Genomic DNA, 23225 nt, shown 5'->3' on the forward strand with positions numbered 1-23225 from the left:
TTTGGAGGGGCTGGTGAAAGCCCCCCTAGTGGGTTCTGGAAAGATTTAAACGAGCACATAAATATTACGTGAATAAATATTATTCCTGATACATGAGAGCACGAGACGGCCGCGCCCGGGAGGGAAGGGCCCGGACGCGGTGCTGACCGGCAGCGTTGGGCCAGCGCCCTCCTCAGGCCACCTTCTGGCCCTGCCCGCGCGGGGCCGCCCACGGAGGGCCCCCCCCACCCCGCTCCCCGCCCCCCAGTGTGGCCCGCGGCAGCCAGCCTGGGACCGCGTCTGGGTCCAGGTGGCCCGCTCCACCGGGCCCCCGGTTCCCGGGCCGCTCCGCCCCCAGGCGGTGGGGCAGGGTGACGTCACGGTGGCGCGCGGCATTGTGGGGCGGGGACGCCGAGCCGGGGGAGGGACGCAGAGACGCCATTTTCGGCGGCGGGAGCAGTGGAGCTGGAGCCGGCGGGGCGGCGGCTGTGAGAAGGAGCCGCGGGGCACAGCGCGCGTGGGCGGCCGAGGATGCTGCGGGGCGGCCGCGCCGGCGCCCCTCGCTTGTGACCGCGGCGCCGCACCTGAGGCGGCCGAGGCGACAGCCCCGGCGGTCCCGCTCGGCGCACGCGCCCGCGGCCTCCTGGTGCTGACAGCGCGAGCGCGCGGCCCCGCGGGAGCAGCACGGTGAGTCGGCGGCGGGCCCGGGTCCTCCGGCCGCACCCGTGTCACTTCCCGCCCCTGGCCCCTCCCGGCCCCTCTCCGGCCCTCGGGCTTCCAGCAGGTCCATCCCCTTTCTCCCCCGGTCCCGGCCGCCGCCCAGGACCCAGGACGCCGGCCCATTCCCGTCACGGCCCCTTCAGGTTCGGGTCCCCTCAGCGTGCCCATCTGGCTCCGGCCCCCCGTCCGACCCCGCGTCGCAGGCTCGGCCCTGCTGCGGGCGGGGGCGGCCGCCGTGGGAACAGCTGTGGCCCCGGGAGCCGCGCGGCGGGGGACGGGAGGGAGGACGCGGCGCGCGGGGAGGGGGCGGCCGGCCCGGCTCGCTTTGTCCGAGTCCTTCCCCTTCCTTCCGGCCCCCGCCCTTTCCCGCGGCACCGCCCAGGGCGGGCGCGCCTGTCACGCTCGCGGGCGATCGGCGGGTCGGAAGCGTGCGGGCTCCTTCCCGAGAGTCCGGCTGGACCACGCCTGCCCCGCGGCCCCTTTCTTCTAGCGGCGAGACCCGAAACGCCTCATCCCCAGTGTTCGCTTAGGCTGGAGTTGCTCCCACTAAACTTGTAGCATTCCGGTCCTGGAATACCTACTCGGTTGTCAAATTTGATGCACTTCTTTCCTTAAAAATTTAAAGTAAGATATTAAAAAAGTGAATGCCTGGTGAATTGGATGGTTTTATAACTTAAGGTTTGTAGATCCAGGCAATTTGGTGTTAGAGATTTTGTACTGTTGCTGCTTTTTACTGTTTTGTTAAACAGCACATTCAGAGTTTACATATTAAGCGTTTGTTAGGGAGAACTTGAAAAAATGATGTTCTTTAGAAGTGTGAGAGCAGAAAATTTGTGATACACCATTTAAACTGCTGTGTGAAGGGGCAGTTGGTTCTTTGAGCCTTTGCATTAGTTAAATGTAAAGGCTTTTTTGGTAGAGCGTGACTAAGCCATTGATCAGAATCATTAGCTCAGAATACACTGTAATAGTTCAGTGAATAGTTCCATTAGAAATTGGAACAACCTCCTTAAATCTCATATTCTTATTTAGGATGACCCTCTTTTAGGGACTGGCAACAAGCCTCAGTTAAGGTGGGAAATTTGATTCATTGTTCTGTTTCCTAAGTACCTGTAAGAGTACAGTGATATTAAATACTAAAAATTTCAGATTGCGTGGGAATTATATGTGGCGCGGGAGGACCCTCTCTTACGAGCCAGTTTCTCCAGGTCATCCGAGAATGCAGCCTCATGTTCCAGTGGAGCCTGGCAGCCCTGTTGTCACTGAGGGGCGTGGAGGACCTAGGGTGGTAACCTCCCGGCAGCCTTGCAGGTTCACCTAGCTTGGCAGTGTCTTCTAACAGTACTGTAGACAGTACGTAATAAAGGAAGAAAGACATGCATGGGAATCGCCAGCAAGGAGGAGGGAGGAAATGCCACTGGGGAGAGGCACATAGTATCCTAAATATTGCATAGTAAGTAAAAACTCAGCTGCAGTTACTTAAATTATATATTCTTTTAAAAAATTATACCTTCTTAAGCATGTTTCATAATGTTGAAAAATAGATAAGTCAATGTGTAGCTTTCCATGTAGGGCTATAAACTATTTCAAAATATAATTGTACAAAAAGAAAACTAGAAGTGGAAAAGTCAGAATTTAAATAAAGTGTAGGATTCGTGTAACTTGGAAACCTAAGTGAAATATGATAATAAACCAGAACTTTATTAACAAAGAAGTGATCAGTACAAAAGTACTGATCAAAAAGCACAGGGAAGTTTTAAGTGTCAGTTTCGTGGTATAGGATAAAAATGACTCGCCTATTAAGATGTGAAAGCAAGGTCTTAAATGTCTGTTGGGAACCAGCTGAATGGCAGGTGCTGTGCTGAGTAGTCGGGGATACGGGGACAGTCGCTGTCCTGGAGGAGCTCACAGTCTGGTACGACAGATTAGATGGAATGCTGTGCCCAGTGCTCTGAGGAGGTGATTCCGCCTGGGAGACTTGGAGAAAAGTGGGGGTGGGACTGGGAGTGGTGGTGCTGCAGATTGGGAATGGGTGAGAATGGAAGGATGAGATCAGGAAGGGCGATGTACAGTGTGTCTAGGGAGGACAGGGAATTCCGGAGGACGGAGCTTCTGGGTTAGGGCAGGGCAGTAGGAACAGAGGAACTGATGAATTAGAGAGGGATTGATGGGTTAGGGTGGTCCTGACTTGGGACCGAGTGGAGTGGGGGAAGGGTGGGGCTGTAGGCAGAAGGAGACTATAGGCAGTTTTCAAACCCGAGCCAGCTGCTAAAACCTAAGTGGGATCATGTCACTCCTCTGCTGAAGTTCTTGCCAGTGTCCCGTAAGCACCCCACCCCATCTTTTCCCCTTGTCTTCCTACTCTTGCCCTCATTCAAGTACGCCCCGTCGCATTCCGAGTCTGCTCTTCTGGATATCAGTGTGTCCTCACTTCCCCACACACTCCTTACTACTTATCACTATCTGTACAGTATTATATATATATATATATATATTTTTTTTTTTTTTGGCCACATTTCGAGGATTGTGGGATTTTAGTTCCCCGACCAGGGATTGAACCTAGGCCCTCGGCAGTGAGAGCTTGGAGTCCTAACCACTGGACTGCCAGGGAATTCCCTACTTAATTATTTTCTTATATAGTTTATCTGTCTCCTCCACTTACATTCAGTCTCCACAAGGGCAGGGTGGGGATTTTTATCTGGTGTATTCAGTGTCAGTGCTTGGCACATAATGTGAAGGAATGCATCTAGAGTCACTTCCTTGTCTCTAACTTGGGTGACTCACTGGCTGGTGACACCCACCACGATGGGGAAGATGGGAGGAGGAGATGGCGAGTTTGGGTTTGGGTAGGTTAAATCCACGATGCTCATGGGGCGGCCAAGTGGATTAGTGGTCAGTTGGAGATTCAGGTCTGGAGCTCAAGACAAGATTTAGGCTGGAGATAAAGATTTGAGAGCTTCTGACACTTGGTAGAGATTGCGGAGTGGCCCTAAGGGTAGGAAAGCCCTGGGGCACAGGGAAGAGGAGGAGGGCAGTATCAAATGGGCTAAGAGGTAAGGAAAGATTTGGACAGAAAAGTCTATTGGATTTGGTTCTGGAGGGCTATTTGTGACCTTTTAAACTTTTCCTGAGAATATTGCTTTCCAAGACTGGAGGGCTAATTCAGAGATGACCTGCATTTTTTTCTCCCAAAGTATCCTTGTGTCATTCTGCCCTGTAGCCTGCTGGTTAACATACTCTTAGATCAATCATGAATTATGTTTTTATTTTTAACTAATTTTTGGAGGCAGATGAAAGCAATCTCAGTCTATGCTTTTAAATATGCTTGGTATGTCGTTGATACTTAATAAAGCAGATATAAGTGAATATCACTAGAACAAACAATTTAAGCTAAGTGCATGTGTAAAGTAGAAATTATTTCCTTGGTTCTAAAATATCCCAGTTACCTCAACTTTTTTTTCTTTTTTTTTTTTTTTAGAGGTTTTTTGTTTTTTTTTGATGTGGACCATTTTTAAAGTCTTTACTGAGTTTGTTACAATATTGCTTCTGTTTTTTATGTTTTGGTTTTTTGGCCACGAGGCATGTGGGATCTTAGCTCCCTGACCAGGGATCGAACACGCACCCCCTGCATTGGAAGGCGAAGTCTTAACCACTGGACTGCCAGGGAAATACCTAACTCAACTCAAACCTTAGATTGTTCCCTGAGTTCGATGGCATAATGTGGAAATTTATGCTCCAGCCTCTTTGAAGTTATTATACTACTACTGATAAAACTGATAATAGTGAATTTAGCACTGTACCAGGTAAAATTGGTATAGCAATCACCTCTATCCTGCTGTTGAGGAAATTGAGGATTAGAGAGGGCAAGTTATGTGAACCAGAGGTATACAGCTGTGAAGCCAGCCTTCTATTTCAAGGCTTTTGCTTGTGCACTTAAAGCTTTGAACCACCTTGCTATCATGAGTCACAGCAACGCTAAGCTCAGTCTTCCAGTTGCCTGCACCTGGGACACCCTTGCCCCATTTCTTCCGTTTCATAAAGCCCAGGTGATGCAGGGTGGTCATGGTCACTCCTTGGGGTTGCTGTCTAAAGTATAGTGTTTCGGGTCACCATGTTGGTATTGTAGTACTTGTGTCCTTCAGAGAAGCTGGCGCAGGCTCCGTGGTCAGTAAAAGCTGACTGAATCCTCATTCTTATGGTGAATATGGTGGTGTGTTTTCTCTTAAATTCATTTATTCTGTCTGTTTAAAAATTATTTGTATTATTGACCAAATGGGGAAATATGTTAATTTCTATTCTTTTTAGATTGTGGTTTAAAAATCCCCCAAATTTACTATCTTAACCATTTTTAAGAGTGTAGTTCGGTAGTCTTAAATATATTTACATTGTTGTGCAGTAGATCTCTAGAACTTTTTCATCTTCCAAAACTAAAACTCTGTATCCATTAAATAACAACTCCCTATTTCCCCCCATCCCCTAAGCCCCTGGCAACCACCATTCTACTTCCTGTTTCTATAGATTTAACTACTTTAGATACCTCATATAACTGGAGTCATACGGTATTTGTCTTTTTGTGACTGGCTAATTTTACTTAGCATAATGTCCTCAAGATTCATCCATAATTTCTATTTTTTTTAACTAAAATATCATTAAGTTCTAAAGCTTTTTTTGTGTGACGTTTATGTTAGTTTTCTATTTACCATATAACAAATTACTGCAAATTAGTGGTTTAGAACAGTAACGTTTGTTATCTCACGGTTTCCGTGGGTGAGGGGTCCAGGCATGGCTTGGCTGGATCCTCTGCTCAGGGCTCACGTGGCTACAGTCGTGTGTTGGGCTGTTGTTCTCTTCCAGAGCTCAGGGTGCTCTTGCAAGCTCTTGCGGTTGTGGCAGAATTCAGTTCTTTTGGTTGTAGGACTGATGTCCTGGTTTTCTTGCTGGCTGGCTGTCAGCTGAGGGCTGCCTCCCGTAGCTCCTAGAGGTGGCCTGCAATCCCCTACCAACAATACTGACTTACTTCCATAACCATAGGTTAGTTCTATCTATTCTAGAATTTCATGCAAATGAGATTAAACAATATATGTATTTTTGCATCCATCCTCTGTAACTCAGCGTAACCATTTAAAATTCAACACCTGCGGGACTTCCCTGGTGGCGCGGTGGTTAAGAATCTGCCTGCCAATGCAGGGGACACGGGTTCGATCCCTGGTCCGGGAAGATCCCACATGCCTGCGGAGCAATTAAGCCCGTGCGCCACAGCTACTGAGCCTGTGCTCTAGAGCCCACGAGCCGCAACTACTGAGCCCGCATGCCACAAATACTGAAGCCTGCATGCCTAGAGCCCGTGTTCCACAACAGGAGAAGCCACTGCAATGAGAAGCCCGCACACCGCAACGAAGAGTAGCCCCCGCTCACCGCAACTAGAGGAAGCCTGCGTGAAGCAACGAAGACCCAACGCAGCCAAAAATAATAAATAAATAAAATAAATTAAAAAAAAAATTCACATACGATAGCATGTGTCAGTGATTTGTTCCTTTCTGTTCCTGAGTATTGTTCTCTTGTATGGATCTACCACAGTCTAGCCATTCTCCTTTTGTTGCGCATCTGGGGTGGGGAGCACTCATTCTTCTACAGGACTGTGTGGACATACATCTTCTTTTTTTTTTGGCCTCACCCCGAGGCATGCAGGATCTTAGTTCCCCAACCAGGGATAGAACCTGTGCCTCCTGTACCCGCCCCTGCAGTGGAAGCATGGGGTCATAAACACTGGACCGCCAGGGAAGTCCCACATTTTCATTTCTTTTGCATAAATACCTAGGAGTGGAATTGTTCATAGGTTAGATGTAGGATTAACTTTTAAAGACACTGCTAGTTTTCTAAAGTGGTTGTGCATTTTACACTCCCACCAGCAGTGTGTGAGTGTTCCAGTTGCTCCATGTCCTCTCCAGCTTTTGGTGTTGTCTGCTTCATCTTAGGGACTGCAAGGCCGTAGCGTCTTGTGATGGGTTTAGTGAGCGTTTCCCTGATGACTAATGATGAGCACTTATTCACATAATTATTGGCCTTTTGTATACCTGCTGTTGTGAAGTGTCTGTTAAAGTCTTTTGCCCATTAAAAAAATTGTGTTGTCTTTTTGTTATTGATTTTAGGAGTTCTTTATGTATTTGGGTACATGTCTTTTGCCATATGTTGGAAATATTTTTTCCGAATCTGGGGCTTAAGTGTTCTTTGGCTGTGCCTTTTAATAATTAGTAGTTTTACTAATTATTATTATTATTTACACCAGATCTGCATTGTGGTGTGAGGGATCTTTAGTTGCGGCATGTGGGATCTAGTTCCCTGACCAAGGATTGAACCCGGGCCCACTGCCTTGGGAACGCAGAGTCTTAGCCACTGGACCACCAGGGACGTCCCCCTCTCTGTTTTTAAATTATTAAAAATGTGTGCTCATTAAGGAAAACTCATGATACAGAAAGATGTAAAGGTGTGAGTTGCCTCTTTCTCTTTTCCCATTTCCTTTCTCCTGAGAGAACTCATTTAAAAAATTTTTAAAATTTTTTTTCTTTAGGAAAGAAAATTATTTCATGTATGTGTTATTGATTAGCATTTAAATACATGAACTTAGTCTTATGGTATTATGTTAATCTGCTGACATTTTTCATTTTGAAATAAAAATGGATTTTTTTTAAACCACAGAATGAGTACTCTATATTCTTTTGCCCCAGTCACCCATAACACCCTCTTATGTATTCTCTTAGTCGCGTCTGATGAAGCTGTTTTTCCTTTTCGCTTGCTCAACCAAGGACTTGTAATAGAGACATCTGCATCATTTGGGCTCAGTCATCCTTGTTTCAGGAAAACGCATGTTCTCCCATATTTTCATGTAGTACCCTTCCCTGTAGCTTCTCATACTTAAAATTTGTATGTGGAGAGATGGACCTGTGGTCCCACAGCAGATTAAAAGACCTCAGTACACTCCTGGCCCTGGCCTGGAGCGCTGCTCGTGGAGAGGTAGACACTTCACCAGCTGGTGGGGGACCTGGCCTTCTTGTAAAGTTCTTTCCACAGGTGGTGTGGTTAGGTTATCATAGAGTTAGAGGATCTCTGTACGCAGAGGCGGCCCAGTGCAAAACAGAAGCACACTCAGCCTCAACTTCCTGAGCAGGGCTGTGGGGAAAAGTACCCGGAGTTCTGACTGCCTTTATTTCTAATTCTGCAAGGGCATCTACAGTAGACTCACCCAAGAGGCAAATACAAGCTTCTGTTTTATCCAGTGGTTTATAGTTTTAGGATGGAAACAAATTCAGAATAGATACTGTAATTATGGAATCTTTAATTTTAAAACATTTCACTTTATAGATTTTTCTGATTTTTAGGCCAGCAGGATTTGTTCATTCAAGTTCATTCTTGTGACCCAAGTTTAGAAGAGGAAATAAAAGGATTAGATAAAGTTAGATTAGATCAGAGGAGATACCATGGTTCTAGCAGAAAATGATGCAGTTAGTAGTTTCCATTGGCAGGCTCTGGAGTTGTATCTCTCAGTTGTCTCTTGTCAGTTCATAGCCCAGAGATGAAATTTCTGGTCAGGAGGTACCTGATAGAGCACATCCTCCCTCGAGTAGATTATAGTGATTCTCAGTGGGTAAGGGCAGGCCATGTAGAGCTGGATAAAATATATTTATTATTATAATACTATATTATATTTAGAAAACAAACTATTGTAATACAAACCACGAAGGGGTGTGACATTTGCATTTTTATTCAAAATGTCATGGTTTGAACAAGATTGAGACCCTGCAGGAGACCTTTTTGGATTTTGCTCAAATGTGAACCTTAACTTTGTTATGTAAACTGGGGGAGTGACACACCTCCCTGCTTACCCTCTCCTGCCCCCACCAAAACAAAAAATGAACCATCCCCTGGAAATTCTCGAATTGTATTTCCCTTTGACTCTACACTGTATAATTTTTGTTCTGAAATTTCAGAACCAAAAAGTATGTATATTTTTACTTCTAATATTACCATTGATTACCTGTTTAGTTGCAATAGATGACGTGTATTTAGACATTTTTAAATACCTTGAGAAGGGCTTGAGATTTTTGTTTATCAAAAGGGGAGCACAGGATAAAAAGATTGAGAAATGAAGCTTTCTGTGACTCTTTGACAAAGCTAAAATAGATTAGGTCCCAAAGTGGGGTTTTGTGTTTTTGTTTTCTTTGATCTGCATCATTTAATTAAAAAAAATTCTGGTTGTATTTTACTGAGATATGATTCATGTATGAAAAAATTCACAGGGTTTTGCAACCATCTGATTCCAGAACATTTTCATCACCCCAAAAAGAAATCCTGTACCTATTAGCTGTTACTCCCCATACTCCTATCCCTTTGGCAACTACTAATCTACTTTCCGTCTCCATGGACACTTCATATAAATGGAATTATGCAACACGTGGCCTTTTGTGTCTGGCTTCCTTCAGTTAGCACACGGTTAGCTATGTTGTAGCATGTATCAGTATCGCGTTCCTTTTTATTGCCAAATAATATTCCACTGTCTGGATATACCCCATTTTGTTTATCCATTCATTAGTTGATGGACATTTGGGTTATTCCCACATTTTTAGTATTATGATTAATGCCAAAATATTTGTGTACAAGTTTTACATTTGTCCAGCATTTTATTTTTTGGACCATTCATGTGTAAGTTTTTACATAAACATGTTTTCAATTTTCTTGGGTATATACCCAGGAGTGGAATTGATGGCTCATTCATTTAATTTTTTAAGTTTTGACACTTGTGTCATTTTACCCACAACACACTGTCATCTTGGGTTCCAGGGTACTGAATGTCTTAGTCCATTCAGGCTGCTGTAACAGAATGCCATGAACTGGGTGGCTTGTAAACAACAGAAATTTATTTCTCATAGTTCTGAAGGCTGGGAAGTCCAAGGTCATGGTGACAGGAGATTCGGTGTCTGGTGAGAGCCTGCTTTTGTTTTATAGATGGTGTCTCCCTGTGTCCTCACTGGGGGAAGGGGTGAGGGAGGTCTCTGGGGTCTTTTTTATAAGAGCACTAATCCCATTCATGAGGGCTCCACCCTCATGACCTTCCCAGAAGCCCTACCTCCAGGTACCATCACCTTAGGGGCTAGGTTTCAACATATGAATTTGGGGGGATACAGACATTCAGATCATAGCACTGAATATTTCCCTGAATACAACTTGGGTTGTTTTCTACAGACTCATTAGAGACTCTCTACCTGCCTCTCCTCACTCCTGCCCTCTACATCAGGAGCTTCCCCGGGCCTGGTGCTCATCAGGGCTTGTGTGGAGAGATGGGCCGTGGGTCTGGCTGGCTGCCAGAGTTTCCCATTGGATCAGCTCAGATATCTCTTGGAAAAACATCTCAAATGTGATTTTCTGCTACCAATCTTTGCTAGGTAAAGACCTCCGTGTTCTTCCCTCCATCTTATTTTTCTGTGCCATACTCTGCTGTGTTTATAGGAACTTCATTTCGCACTCAAGAACTGTCAGAATAACTCACATTTCTTTCTTGGCTGTTATTCACTCTGCATACAGATCTGCTACTTTTTTTCCCCCACGTTTCTTTTTTTAATTTATTTTTTTAATTGTTGGCTGTGTTGGGTCTTCGTTGTTACGCACGGGCTTTCCCTAGCTGTGGCGAGCGGGGGCTACTCTTCGTTGTGGTGTGCGGGCTTCTCGTTGCGGTGGCTTCTCTCGTTGCGGAGCACAGGCTCTAGGCGCGTGGGCTCAGTAGTTGTGTCACGCGGGCCCTAGAGCGTGCGGGCTTCAGTAGCTGCAGTTCGTGGGCTCAGTAGTTGTGGTCTGCGAGCTTAGTAGTTGTGGCGCACGGGCTAAGTTGCTCCACGGCATGTGGGATCTTCCCGGACCAGGGCTCGAACACTGGCAGGCAGGCTCTCAACCACTGTGCCACCAGGGAAGCCTGGTTTATGGGTTTTGGGAGGGAGACCCCTGAGCCCAGTTTTGGACTAATGGCTGATTCTAGGGCTGGGCTAGGGAGAATACAAGATGGGCCTGGAATATCTTGTAGTGCCAGAAAGTGCTTGAAAAATAAAAGGATGGGCATGTCAGTGGGGCACAAAAGAAATGGAAAGCGCTCCCATGGCCAGAGCTGGAACAGTTTGAGCAACAGAATAACTAGCGTGTCTGTTTGTTGTGTGCCTGCCAGGGCTGTGCTGGCTGATGCCGTCAGCGGAGCCGCCTGGAGGCGCACTCAGCAGCAGGGGTGGAGGGAGGCTGAGGGCTGACAAACTGGGATGGCTGACATTAGAAATCAGCGTGACCTCTGCCTTAACCCTCTCAGCTCTCTACTGTGATGGGCTGCAGAATAGTGTTTCCTCAGAAAGGTAGTTTCTAGATCAAACTTTAGTAGGAGGTTTTTTTTTTGGCAGTGTCCTGCGGCTTGTGGAATCTCAGTTCCCCGACCAGGGATTGAACCCGGGCCACGAGAGTGAAAGCCCAGAATCCTAACCACTAGACCACCAGGGAACTCCCTAGCAGTTTCTTATTTTAAACATACCTTTTTTTAAAAATAAATTTATTTATATTTATTTATTTATTTTTGGCTGTGTTGGGTCTTTGTTGCTGCGCGCGGGCTTTCTCTAGTTGCGGTGGCTTCTCTTGTTGCGGAGCACAGGCTCTAGGTGCGTAGGCTTCAGTAGTTGTGGCACACAGGCTCAGTAGTTGTGGCTCGCGGGCTCTAGAGCTCAGGCTCAGTAGTTGTGGTGCATGGGCTTAGTTGCTCCACAGCATGTGGGATCTTCCTGGACCAGGGCTTGAACCCGTGTCCCCTGCACTGGCAGGCGGATTCCCAACCACTGTGCCACCAGGGAAGCCCTCTTATTTTAAATAAACTCTTATCAGTCTTTTCTTTTAGTTCTCTGCCATTTTATTCATAGAACGCTCTTTACCTTCACCTGTATGCATATAGACCTTTGCCTAAATTTTATTTTAGTTTCTCGTGGGTTTTTTAACCTTTAATTCTTTATGCAATATGGAATTTATTTTAGTGTATAGTGAGGGTAGGAATGCATCTCCCCCCCCCCCCCCCGCCCCCCAAATAGCCAGTTGTCTTAGCGCTGTTTTTTATATAACCCACCTTTGGTTATAATGGCTTAGCTTAGAAATAAGAGAGCTATGGAGCAGTATAAATATATGTGCCATTGTGTGCTTCCCTCTGAAGAAGCAGCGTGCACAGTTGAATCCATGTGATGGTGGCTTGGATGGGAGATGAAGAAACTGTCACGATTGAGGAGTGCCAGAGGAGTAGTGTGAGGTGTGAGCCGGGGAGATGGAAGATTTGGAGAGTCCTATGCCTGTCACACAATATTTGAAACGTTATCTTGTGGATGAGATAGTAAATGTATTTTGTGTTTATTTTAGAGGGAAGAAGTTGGCTCAGTGGGTAGAAGTTACAAGGAGGGAGATATCAACTCAGCAAAAGGAATAACTTTCTAACTAAATACTGGAACAATCTAACAAGGAACTGACTATCTTGCAGAGTACTGAGTTAGTTATAGGAAGTGTGTCTGCAGACCTTGAGCAGTCATTTATTAGGGAAGTTCCTGATTCCTCAGCTCCTGGGTGGGAGATTGCATTGATTACTGAGTGGTTCCTATGTGTCTGTCAGCTGCTGTGCTTAGTGCCCCATCTACACTCGCCCATGTTCATAAAAGCCTGGAGAGGGAGGTCTGCTAACCACTGAGACCCCAGGAGGTTTGGGGACTTCGCCCATGCTGCGGTGATGGCTGGTGGCGGAGCCAGGCTCCTTCCTGTCCACAACACCTGTCATCTCATTTCTCAGGAGAGCTAAGTGCCCCCCAAAAGCATTTGGATTCTCATTTTCTTTTAAGAGTAAGTTTGAAAAAAAACTGCCTTAAGCGACTCTTTTTTTGATGTGTGTGTGTGTGTGTGTGTGTGTGTGTGTGTGTGTGTGTATGTATGTGTGTATACACATGCGTCCAGATAACGTTTGTATTCATTACTCTTGTGTATGGTTAAAGCCATTACGAGAGTGTGTGAGCATGCAGTGCCCTGGGGCCAGTTTTGTTACATGTTCCTTAAGGAATTAAAATTGGGTTTCTCTAAATGTATTTACTTAATTGAGGCATTCCCTCAATTAAAGTGGTAAGTCTTTCTCATTTTGTTTTCTTTTTTACCTACCTAAGTCCTGCCTTTTGTGGTTTTCATACTTTTGTATAAACACTGTCCCCCTTTCTCTTTTACGTCAACAAAAGTGCCCTCTCTTCCCTTTTCAGCCACTGCTGTAACCTGTAGAGGTGTGACACTGACCATCTTTATGGCTGGACAGAATTTAACCTGCAGAGCTATGACTTACTGCCCATTCATGCCCCAAGAGCCTTGGTTTTCCGGAGGTGATTTGAGCAGTGAAGTCGCGCCATTTATTACTAGGTCTAGAGACTCTCCTCTGCGTCCCTTTGGGTTTAACATTGCTGGGAAAGACTGAGAAGTTGCTGGCGAGGTGTTTGGCTTTCTGAGCAGAGGCATCGAACCTTGGGCCAGCAGAGGGCTGGGAAGTAAGTGCCGTGGGTCTTGATGGATGGCTCCGTGGCATGGTCACTGATGCCCTCCTCACTCTCCTGACTGCTGCCGTGGCCCCCTCGCCCTGGCTCTTGCCTTCAGAACGCAGGTGTGCTGTGGCCTCACTCCTGTGCGGCTCTAGTCTTATCACCGTGAGCGTGCCTGGCTCACAGCGACCTGCAGCCCGGTGCAGCTGCTCGCAGGCAGCAGGAGCGTGCACATCTCTGCCTCACCCGTTGCCAGGAGTGCCCCGCACTTCGTCTAGAGAAGATGTGCTCATTTGCTAAGGACAGCTCTCCTGGGGGTGGCGGTCGGGGGTCGTTTCTTTCGGGTATCTGGCCTCCCCTTTCCCGTGGAAGTGCTGCTGCCCCCTCACCCCCCATGCCCCCCCCGTAAGTCCTGTCACCTGTAAAGTGTCCTTAGCTCTGGGTGGGTGTGTTCATTTACTTGTCTTCTCTTTACCTGCATGTCCCTGAGGGTGAGGCCCTTGTCACCCTGTATAAGCCAGGGCCTCGCTCAGAGTATGTTGTAGTAAAACACTTTTATGGTCTAGGTTGGGGAAGAAGAGCATAAACGTTGCATCGTTAGGAAGTAATACATAAATGTGTTGCTGCCGAAAGTGGAGAAGGAGTTCTTCATTTTTGGTTTTTTTTCTTTCTCTAGGGACACCAGTTCTGGGAAGTGAACCTTAGGCAGTGCTCAGATCCACACCTTAACCTAGTGGTATTGAGTCCTGTTCATTGGAAGCTGGTTCTAAAATGTTTCCTTCATTCATTCAGCAAACATATATTTAGCGTTTACTGTGTGACGGGCTGGGAATATAGTGCTGAACAAGACAAATGAGGTCCCTGCTCTCCTGGAGTTTGCAGTGCAGTTGGAGAGCTATGAGATAAATAAGTATGTAACAAATCTAATAATATTACACTGTCAGGTAGAGGAGTCGCCTCTGTTCTTTTGTTGTTTTCTGGGCTCTTTGTGTTATGGAGGTGGATTTCTGAATAGTCCTACAGACAGCTTCTAAACTTCCAAAGTTTAGTCTTTGTGTTATGCAAAAAAATCAGTTTTCCAGTATGAAACGGGGGGTGCAAGGACAGATGTGACCCTGTTATCAGCTACTCGCAGCCTTTACTCCCAAGTCCTAGAATGTGGGGTCTGTAGTCACTGCTTCAGCACTGCTCCCCCAGAGTCCCCTGGTGGCCTGGTGGTTAGGACTCGGCGCTTTCACTGCCGTGGCCCAGGTTCAACCCCTGGTCGGGGAACTAAGATCCCACAAGCCACGCAGCGTGGCCCAAAAAAAAAAAAAAAAAAAACCAACCACTGCTTCCCTTCCCTAAATAAATAGATAAATAAAATTTAAAAAAACCCAAAAAACACTTACAGTCTCTACCTTCCTGTTCCTTACAGTCCAGCAGGAGAGACTTTTTTTTTTTTTTTTTAAATTACACTATACTAGGTGTGCTTTATTTATTTATTTATTTATTTATGGCTGTGTTGGATCTTTGTTTCTGTGGGAGGGCTTTCTCTAGTTGTGGCAAGCGGGGGCCACTCTTCATCGTGGTGCGCGGGCCTCTCACTATCGTGGCCTTCCTTGTTGCGGAGCACAGGCTCCAGACGCGCAGGCTCAGTAGTTGTGGCTCACGGGCCCATTTGCCCCGCGGCATGTGGGATCTTCCCAGACCAGGGCCCGAACCCGTGTCTCCTGCATTGGCAGGCAGATTCTCAACCACTGCGCCACCAGGGAAGCCCCAGGAGAGACTTTTATTTAAAAAAAAAAAAAAAAAAAAAAATTCAGACATAAGCCAGAAAAGTAATTAATTTGGTCTGCAAAGGAAAAACAGAAACAGTACAGAATATAGTACTTCCAGGTAATAAATCACAATACACATATTTATTATTCACCTATAAAAATGTTAATTCAGAAGTCTTCACACATGCATTTCATTAAAGGTGTAACATAAATTAAGCCTCTAATGAGATGTCTATCTTTTTTTTCTTTATCCATCCTAGAATGTATGACAACATGTCCACAATGGTGTACATAAAGGAAGACAAGTTGGAGAAGCTTACGCAGGATGAAATTATTTCTAAGACAAAGCAAGTAATTCAGGGCCTGGAGGCTCTGAAGAATGAGCACAATTCCATTTTACAAAGTTTACTGGAGACACTGAAGTGTTTGAAGAAAGATGACGAAAGTAATCTGGTGGAAGAGAAATCAAACATGATCCGAAAGTCACTGGAAATGTTGGAGCTTGGCCTGAGTGAGGCACAGGTATAAGTCTCAGCTATGAACATGAACTTGCCAGTCTGGAAAAGTGGAGATTTTGTTTGACATATGAGGTTTAACTAAACTAGAGGGCAGATACTTATAGAATAATAGAAATCAGCTTATATGTGGGTTATGTATGTTATACAAATGATGATTTGGGCATGTCTAAATTTTAAAAAGTAGAGCGAAAATAGAGGTAACTCTGTCAGTTAGGATTTGATTTGGCTGCATATATCAAAAAACAAAAACAGTGGCTTAAATATCATAGTCATATGTAAAGCACATATTGAGGTGGGCTGTCCCAGATAGGTACTATAGCTGTATGGTTGTCAAGGGTACCCAGGCCCCTGCCACCTGCTGCACTACACCCCAGCCAGCCTGTCTCGTGGGCTAAGACAGAGTCCCAGCTGCAGCCACGTGACCCCACTCTAGGACTGCGAAGGGGCAGGAAGGGTGTGCCTCCTCCCTTTACCTCCTTGAAGTGTGCGTGGCACTCTGCTTACATCTCATTGGACAGAACTTGGTTCCGTGGGCACACCTAGTTGTGAGAGACACTGGGGAATTTTGTCTTGCCCCTTAGAGTTCCAGGTTCTTAAGCCTGAGGAAGAAGGGTGAATGTTGGCCAACAGCTCATAGTCTCTGCAGTACCCCAAGACAAGATTGTCTAATGCACTTGACTAAACCTTTGTTTCTATCCTGCTAGACATAGAGATGAAAAAATTGGAAACATTTAGGTGTGCCCCCTGCCCCCCGGCCATAACTTTCAGCTTTGCCAACATATTTTAGGTAAAATTAAATACACTAAAAATTGGCTTCTTTCTTTCTTAGCTTTCTTCTTGTATAGTGAATGAATGAGGCAGAAGTGGGGCTTCTGGTTTACCAGTTCCTGCTTTCCCAGAGGAAATCATTCTGTACCAAAGTGATGGCCATACCCTGATTTTAGAATTCTTCATCCTAAGCATGTTACAGATTCTAATTGTAGGACTTTGTCTATTGTAAATCTCTTATTTTGCAAGCTGTGTTGAAAAGCGATATAGGGGTGAACCTCCTTTTTTAGTTTGGCAGATATTGGGGTTAAAAGAAGAAGGAGGAAAGAGCCCCACCTTCTAGAGTTTCAGGTTTTAGACCTAGGAGGATAATAAAGAGGGAGGGGCAGGTGCACGGTCTGCAGAGAGAACAGACCGAAGCCGGCTTTCCTCCCCAACTCTTTCAGCCCTTATCCTCCCAGGCAGGCCCGTCCCTGAGACCCATCAGTGCACCCCAGGCAGAGCCCAGTAGGGACCTCCGCTTATGAGTGCGTCAGGGCGTCCTGACTCTTGGTGCTGGCCACACCACAGAGCCTTTGTCCCTTCCCCTGCAGTGGCGAGGAAGACTTGTCTGTGCGCCCCGCCCCAGCTCCACCACCAGCCCCTCACAGAGTGACCTGCACTCTGCACACGTGTGCAGGTGTGTGCATGTGCTCTCACCCGTGGCAAAGGGTCTCTGAGAAATTCTGTTGGCGCCATCTACATAAAAAGTAAAAAAAACACAGCTTCATCAGTACAGTAGCTGCCTGTCCATTGCTAGTCCATTCGAGATGCTTTCTAAACAGAAAAAAAATGCATTTTTCATAGATGTTCTGAGCATGTGATATTCTTGATCACGCCCTGAATGTAGCCTGTGACTAAAGTGTGGAAATAGAAGTAATGGCAAATTGTACTTGTATGTACTTCGGAGCACATGTCTGCAGGTGTCAGCTAGAGCTACAACCCCAGGATGCTTGTGGAGACGGGAGGTGGCGTTTGTTGGACTGAGTAGTGCAGTGCTGTCAGCGTTTCTGTCTGTCTAGGTTATGATGGCTCTGTCAAATCACCTGAATGCCGTCGAGTCGGAGAAGCAGAAGCTGCGTGCACAGGTTCGTCGTCTGTGCCAGGAGAATCAGTGGCTGCGGGATGAATTGGCCAACACGCAGCAGAAATTGCAGAAGAGTGAGCAGTCTGTGGCTCAACTGGAGGAAGAAAAGAAGCATCTGGAATTCATGAATCAGCTAAAAAAATACGATGATGACATTTCTCCATCAGTAAGTGGTTCTGTAGGAATGCAGTATTGACAGTTACCACGTTATCGGCGGTAGATTGTTTCAGTAAAGCCGGCAGTGTTTTCCTCTCCCCTCCAGCGATTGTGTTTAACAAGACCAAGGATTAAGGGTCTTGGGACTGAGTCCCTGGGCAAGTCATATAAGTCTCTCTGGAGTAGTTTTTTCGTATGTTTTTTTTTTGAACGATGGTCAGAAAATGTAAAAATACTTTGTAAATATAAAATAAATGCAAAGAGGCGCCATTGCCTTCAACGAGGCCTGTCGCAGCTTGAGATCCCCTGAACATCCTCACCCTTTGCAGTCTGGCTTCCGTGCCCATCACGCTGCGGGGATGCTTTTCCTTTAACAGTGCCCTGATCCAGTCGCCTGTAATCCAGACTCGGGACTACCTCTGTAGTTTATGGTGGAGCTTCACTTTCTCTTTGAAACCCTCTCCCCTGCTCCCAGGACACCACTTGGTTCTCCTGGTCCCTCGCTCATGCCTCCTTCTTGGCCTCTCCTGTGGTTCCTGGATGTTAGGGTTCCCCAAGGATCTTGGTCTTTTCCTTCATCTGTTGGCTCTCTCTGGATGTTCATCCCAATCTCGATTACTATTTTTCGTTTACTGTTTATTTCTGATTCAGTTAACTTTTTTTTAAAGTAACCTTCTTTATTTTGGAATAATTTTAGATTCACAGAAAAGTCGGAGGTGAGGCCTCTGGGAGGTAGTGTGGATTAGATGCGGTCATGAGGATGGGGCCACCATGATGACATTAGTTACACAAAGAGGAAGAGACCCTAGGTCTCTTGACGTGATACTGTAAAGAGAATTCCCACATGCCCTTCACCCAGGTTCCCCTAGTGTTAACATCTTGTATCACCACGTTACGTATCTGAGTTAACTTGGGGCACTGTCTGTCTCCAGAATACCGTAGGCTGCATGGCTTAAACAGTAGACACTTAATTTCTCCTGGTTCTGGAAGCTGCAAGTCTGAGATCAGGGTGACAGCTTGGTCGGTTTCTTGGTGAGGGCCTTCTTCCTGGTGTGTCTTCATGTGGCCTCCCTGGTGCATGTGTGCAAAGAGAGAGAGAGAGACCTAGGGTCTCTTCCTCTTTGTGTAACTAATGTTGTCATGGTGGCCCCATCCTCATGACCGCATCTAATCCACACTGCCTCCCAGAGGCCCCACCTCCAGATACCATCACATTGACGATTAGGGCTTCAACATATGAATTTGTGGGTGGGGAGGACAAACATTCAGTCCCTAGCAGTACGTTTGTTAAAAGTAAGAAATTAACGTTGCTACATTACTATTAACGAAACTACAGCCTTTCTTTGGATTTCAACAGTCCTTCCATTAGTGTCCCTTTTCTGCTCTAGAATCCAATCCAGGATTTCACATGGTATTTTGAGCTAACATTTTTTTAATGCCTACATAGTTCTAGGTATGTTCACTACATAATCTTTCTACCATTGAGTTCCACATTTGTGTCTGCAGTCTGAGCCCTCATCCTAAGACTGTAGGAATGGTTTTGTGTATTGTGCCAGCAGACCTACACTTGCCTTGTGTCTTAGCTTAGGCTACCATAACCAAATACCATAGACTAGGTGGCTTAAACAGCAGATCATTTACTTTCTCATAGATCTGGAGGCTGGAAGTCAGATATCAGGGTGCCAGCATGGCTGGTTTCTGGTGAGGACCCTTTTCCCAGCTTGCAGACAGCTGTCTTCTTACTATGTTTGCACATGGCAGGGTGTGGGTGTGGGGGGAGGGAGAGCTAGCTCTCTGATGTCTCTTATTATTAGGGTACCAATCCCATCGTGAGGGCCTCACCCTCGTGATTTTATCTAACCTAATTCCCTCCAAATACCATCACACTGGGGGTTAGGACTTCAACATGATTTTGGGCACAATTAGTCCATAGCACCCTGTTTTATGAGGCATACTGTATTTCTCCCTTGCATCTCTAGGTCAGGAGCAACTGAATGTTTTGATTTAAAAGACATAACTCCTGTAGGTTGCTGTGGGAATAAGAATAGAGAAGTTGATTCACCTGGAAAACTGGATAACATTGAGCAGGGGAAAGCTGGTCTCATAGAATCAGAGACATTTAAAACTTTTAATTTGGAAAACGTGTCTAGCTTGGAGAAGAGATACAATGAGCTAACCCTGCCTCCCCTTTTAGGGGGTTCGCATGAGAATTTTTCTGCCCTGTTCCTCCTACCGCTGCTGGTGCATTTCCTTAGCATGAGGAGTTCTCCTGTGGGACCCAGGGCCGGGGTTAGATTCAGGAGGTTGAACCCAGGCGCAGTGCTTCCTCTCTCCTCTGCAGCCCAGATTCCATTTTTGCCGATTGTCTCAGCAGAGTCCTTGATGACGTTTTTCGCTCATTCCAGGATCCAGTTCAGGACCACACGTTGGACATAGTGGTCACGTTCCTTTAGTCATCTTTCATCTGGAACAGGTCCTTTCACAGAAAGAAGAAAGCCTGTCTTTGTCTTTCATGACACTGGTATTCTTGAAGAATACAGGCCAGTTACTTCATAGATTGTTCCTCAGTTTGGGTTTGTCTAGTGTTTCCTCATGAGTGTGTTTGGACTGTGTGTCCCAGATGGGAATGTTATAAAAGTGACGTGTGCCTCTCAGGTCCCTTCCAGAGGCAGATGGTGTCCGTCTGTGCCAGGGCGATGCTGAGTTCTCACCTGGTCAAGCTGCTGTCTGTTCTCTCCATCGTGTGGTCACTCATTTTACCCGAAGGCTCATCTGTGGGGGACACGAGTCATAGGCTGTCACACTGCTCTTAGGGGTCCTGCGGTGGAGATGCTGGGTGGGGAGGGGTGTGTCCAGTCTGCCAGTTCTGTGGTGTTCAGAGATTTGCCATTTTAATCATTTGGTTTCCAAATAAAATTTATTTCAAGTAAGGGCTTCCCTGCTCTTTGAACTTCTGTAGGACACGGGTGACGACTAAGGCACAGAGATGCCATCGTGATCTGTTCTGCCACTCCTGACTGCACAAGTACTTTGAGTTCAGTCTAGCAGGCTTTTTATTACTCTTTACTAAACTGATGGATAGACCAAATTGTGGCTAGTCCTATATTTGATCTGAAAAACAAACCATCTTTTCTATTTTTAGTTTAAATGAAATTTGTATCAAAGATTTCCAGTGCAGGATTTATAGTATTTGTAAGACTAATATTGTCCTGGGTTGGTTTTATAGGAGGACAAAGACACTGATTCCACCAAAGAACCTCTGGATGACCTCTTCCCCAATGACGATGACGACCCCGGTCAAGGAAGTAAGTTGGGAGTGGTGGTTAAATGGCAGCATGCAGACCGAGGTGGCGGGTCCTCTTGGGGTGTAATTGCCGTCATTAGCAGGCGGTGGCGTGCCTGCAGCCTGCCTCTCAGGAGCCCTTGCACACTCGGGCTGCCTCGTGGTTCCCCAGAGAATTGCGAGTCATTTTCTCGCTGGGCTAGAGTAGCGTGTTAAGCCAGCCCTCGTAAACAGGGGCATGCACCAGCAGTTCCGACGCGATCTGTGGATTCTCACAGAGCGAAAGGGCAAAGGAGTTTTCCTGGTGCCAAGAGCAGTCTCACCACACTGTTGGGGCGCGCGCGGCACCCCCGACAAGTTGCTGGTGTTGCCTCGCCTGCGTGGGGAACGCTGGACAGGTTTGGTACAGTGGGGACCACGTGCTGACCTGGACCAGAGCCAGAGCAGGGAGTGCTAATCAGCTGGTGTCACCGGGTGATTTTCTCTGTCGCCTGAAGTGAGCCCTTCTCTGTGTAGTGCAGCAGCAGCAGAGCAGCGCAGCGGCGGCCGCCCAGCAGGGCGGCTACGAGATCCCCGCGCGGCTGCGCACCCTGCACAACCTGGTCATCCAGTACGCCTCGCAGGGGCGCTACGAGGTCGCCGTGCCCCTCTGCAAGCAGGCCCTGGAGGACCTGGAGAAGACCTCTGGCCACGACCACCCGGACGTGGCCACTATGCTCAACATCCTGGCCTTGGTGTACAGGCTAGTAGTCCTCATTTTATTCTCTTGATTTTACCTAGAGACGACGTTTTTAACGAGCTTGCCCTAAAAATACATGTCTGTAAACTGTTACGAGCTACTTTTCCAGCCTTATCATCCATTTGTCTTCAGACAGCCAGGGGTTCAGTGCAAACATTTAGCAAGCTCTCTGGCAAGAGTGTGACCCTGAAGAACGGACGCTGCCTGGGGCTCCCAGGCAGGCTTCCGGGACTAGCCCACAGCACCCTTCGCTCTGGCCAAGCTAAGCTCTTTTGATTTTTTTCCCCACAGTACTTGGTATACCAGGCTGCTTCTGCCCACCCTGCCTGCCCGTACCCCCTGCCTTTCTGAGGCCTTGTCAGCTCTCTCTCCTTTCTGAATCCAGGGCTCCACGTGCCCCTTCCCAAGTTGTGCCCCATAACCCTGTCCCTGCCTCTCTCGCAGCACTTGCCCTGTACTTGGCCTCCGGGTGATTTGAATTTTGTCATCTCTTCTCCCGGGATCCTGGCTCCTTGAAGTTGAGGACCAGGTTGTCTTCTTGTCTCCACCTTGAGTCACTCGAACATGTTTGCTAACTCAGAAGCCTTTGGTGAACTTCCTGAATGGAATTAAATAGTTTGCCTAGGCACTGGGCAGTGGTACGTGGGAGCCCTTTGTCTGCTTCTGTCTTTTAGCCGAACTGACCTGAAATCGAGCAGGTCGGGGTGTTACTCACACGCAGGACTGGTTTGCTGTGGCCACTCCAGTGTAGTGGGTTTCAGTGAACTGCTCCGTTTTTCTTTATTAGTTTGGTTGTTTCAATTTAGCCAACAGTTTTGAGATCCAGACGTATGTAAGACTTTGGGCTGGTTCCTGTGAGTCCCTAAAGATGAATACATAATACCTGTTCTCAAGGAGAAACCAGAACGTGGAATTTGAAGTCAGGAGAGTTCAGTTTGTATCTCTGCTAAGTGGCCCCTAGACAGAGGATGTTGTCCAGAGCCCTTAGCTTTTCCGAGCCTCTGAAGGGTTGCAGGGGATGTGAGACATGGTGTTTACCTGGCACTGTGAAATAGTCAAACAGCATCATCTAAACCTGTTTCTAAAGGAACTGAGGACCTTGTTTAGAGAATAGGCTGGCTGTGTTCATGTGTAATTATAGAAGCAGGGAGATTGTTGTTAATAAAATAACACAGAAGCAGGAATTCCCTGGCGGTCCAGGAATTAGGACTCTGCGCTTTCACTGCTGGGGCCCGGGTTCAGTCCGTGGTTGGGGAACTATGATCCCATAAGCCGCTTGGTATGGCCAATAAAGAAAGAAAGTAACCCAGAAGTGTTCATGGAACAGAAAAGATGCCTTCCAGCTGAGAGGATTAGGGAAGGCCTAATGGAGGGGTGCGAGCGCTTTCTGCGGCCTTGAAGGGTGTGTTTGGGGCAGACTCCTGCATCCTGTTTGGCAGTAGTAAGGGATGGGGCTGGAAGGGCTGGGCACTCTGCAGGTGCCAGGTCTTAGGAGAGTGGCTGTGGGGAGTGCACAGGACCCGAGGGGGCTGGAGCCTGGAGGCAGGGCAGCCCAGCTGCGAGGGGCTGGCGGGGGTGGAGCTGGGAACCTGAGCAGGGAGGGGGAAAGG

The 23225-nt window shown here is 46.9% G+C and overlaps 1 protein-coding gene across 14 annotated transcripts in view; it reads left to right on the forward strand.

Moving 5' to 3' along the window:
* The first annotated feature begins 398 nt into the window (after window positions 1-398).
* Window positions 399-23225, forward strand: part of KLC1 (kinesin light chain 1) — a 56989-nt gene continuing 34162 nt past the window's right edge. For 7 of the 14 annotated variants that reach the window (XM_059915088.1, XM_059915085.1, XM_059915086.1 and 4 more), the window contains exons 1-5: window positions 399-666; window positions 15286-15547; window positions 17373-17603; window positions 20820-20898; window positions 21393-21618. In XM_059915088.1, the coding sequence (XP_059771071.1) occupies window positions 15287-15547; window positions 17373-17603; window positions 20820-20898; window positions 21393-21618 (797 nt within the window). In that variant the 5' untranslated portion in view covers window positions 399-666; window position 15286. The remainder of the gene's footprint in view (window positions 667-15285; window positions 15548-17372; window positions 17604-20819; window positions 20899-21392; window positions 21619-23225) is intronic. The other 7 variants (XM_059915089.1, XM_059915093.1, XM_059915092.1 and 4 more) reach the window with 1 other exon arrangement.

This window comes from Balaenoptera ricei, chromosome 2 (genome assembly GCF_028023285.1).
Source record: "Balaenoptera ricei isolate mBalRic1 chromosome 2, mBalRic1.hap2, whole genome shotgun sequence".
NCBI lineage: Eukaryota > Metazoa > Chordata > Mammalia > Artiodactyla > Balaenopteridae > Balaenoptera > Balaenoptera ricei.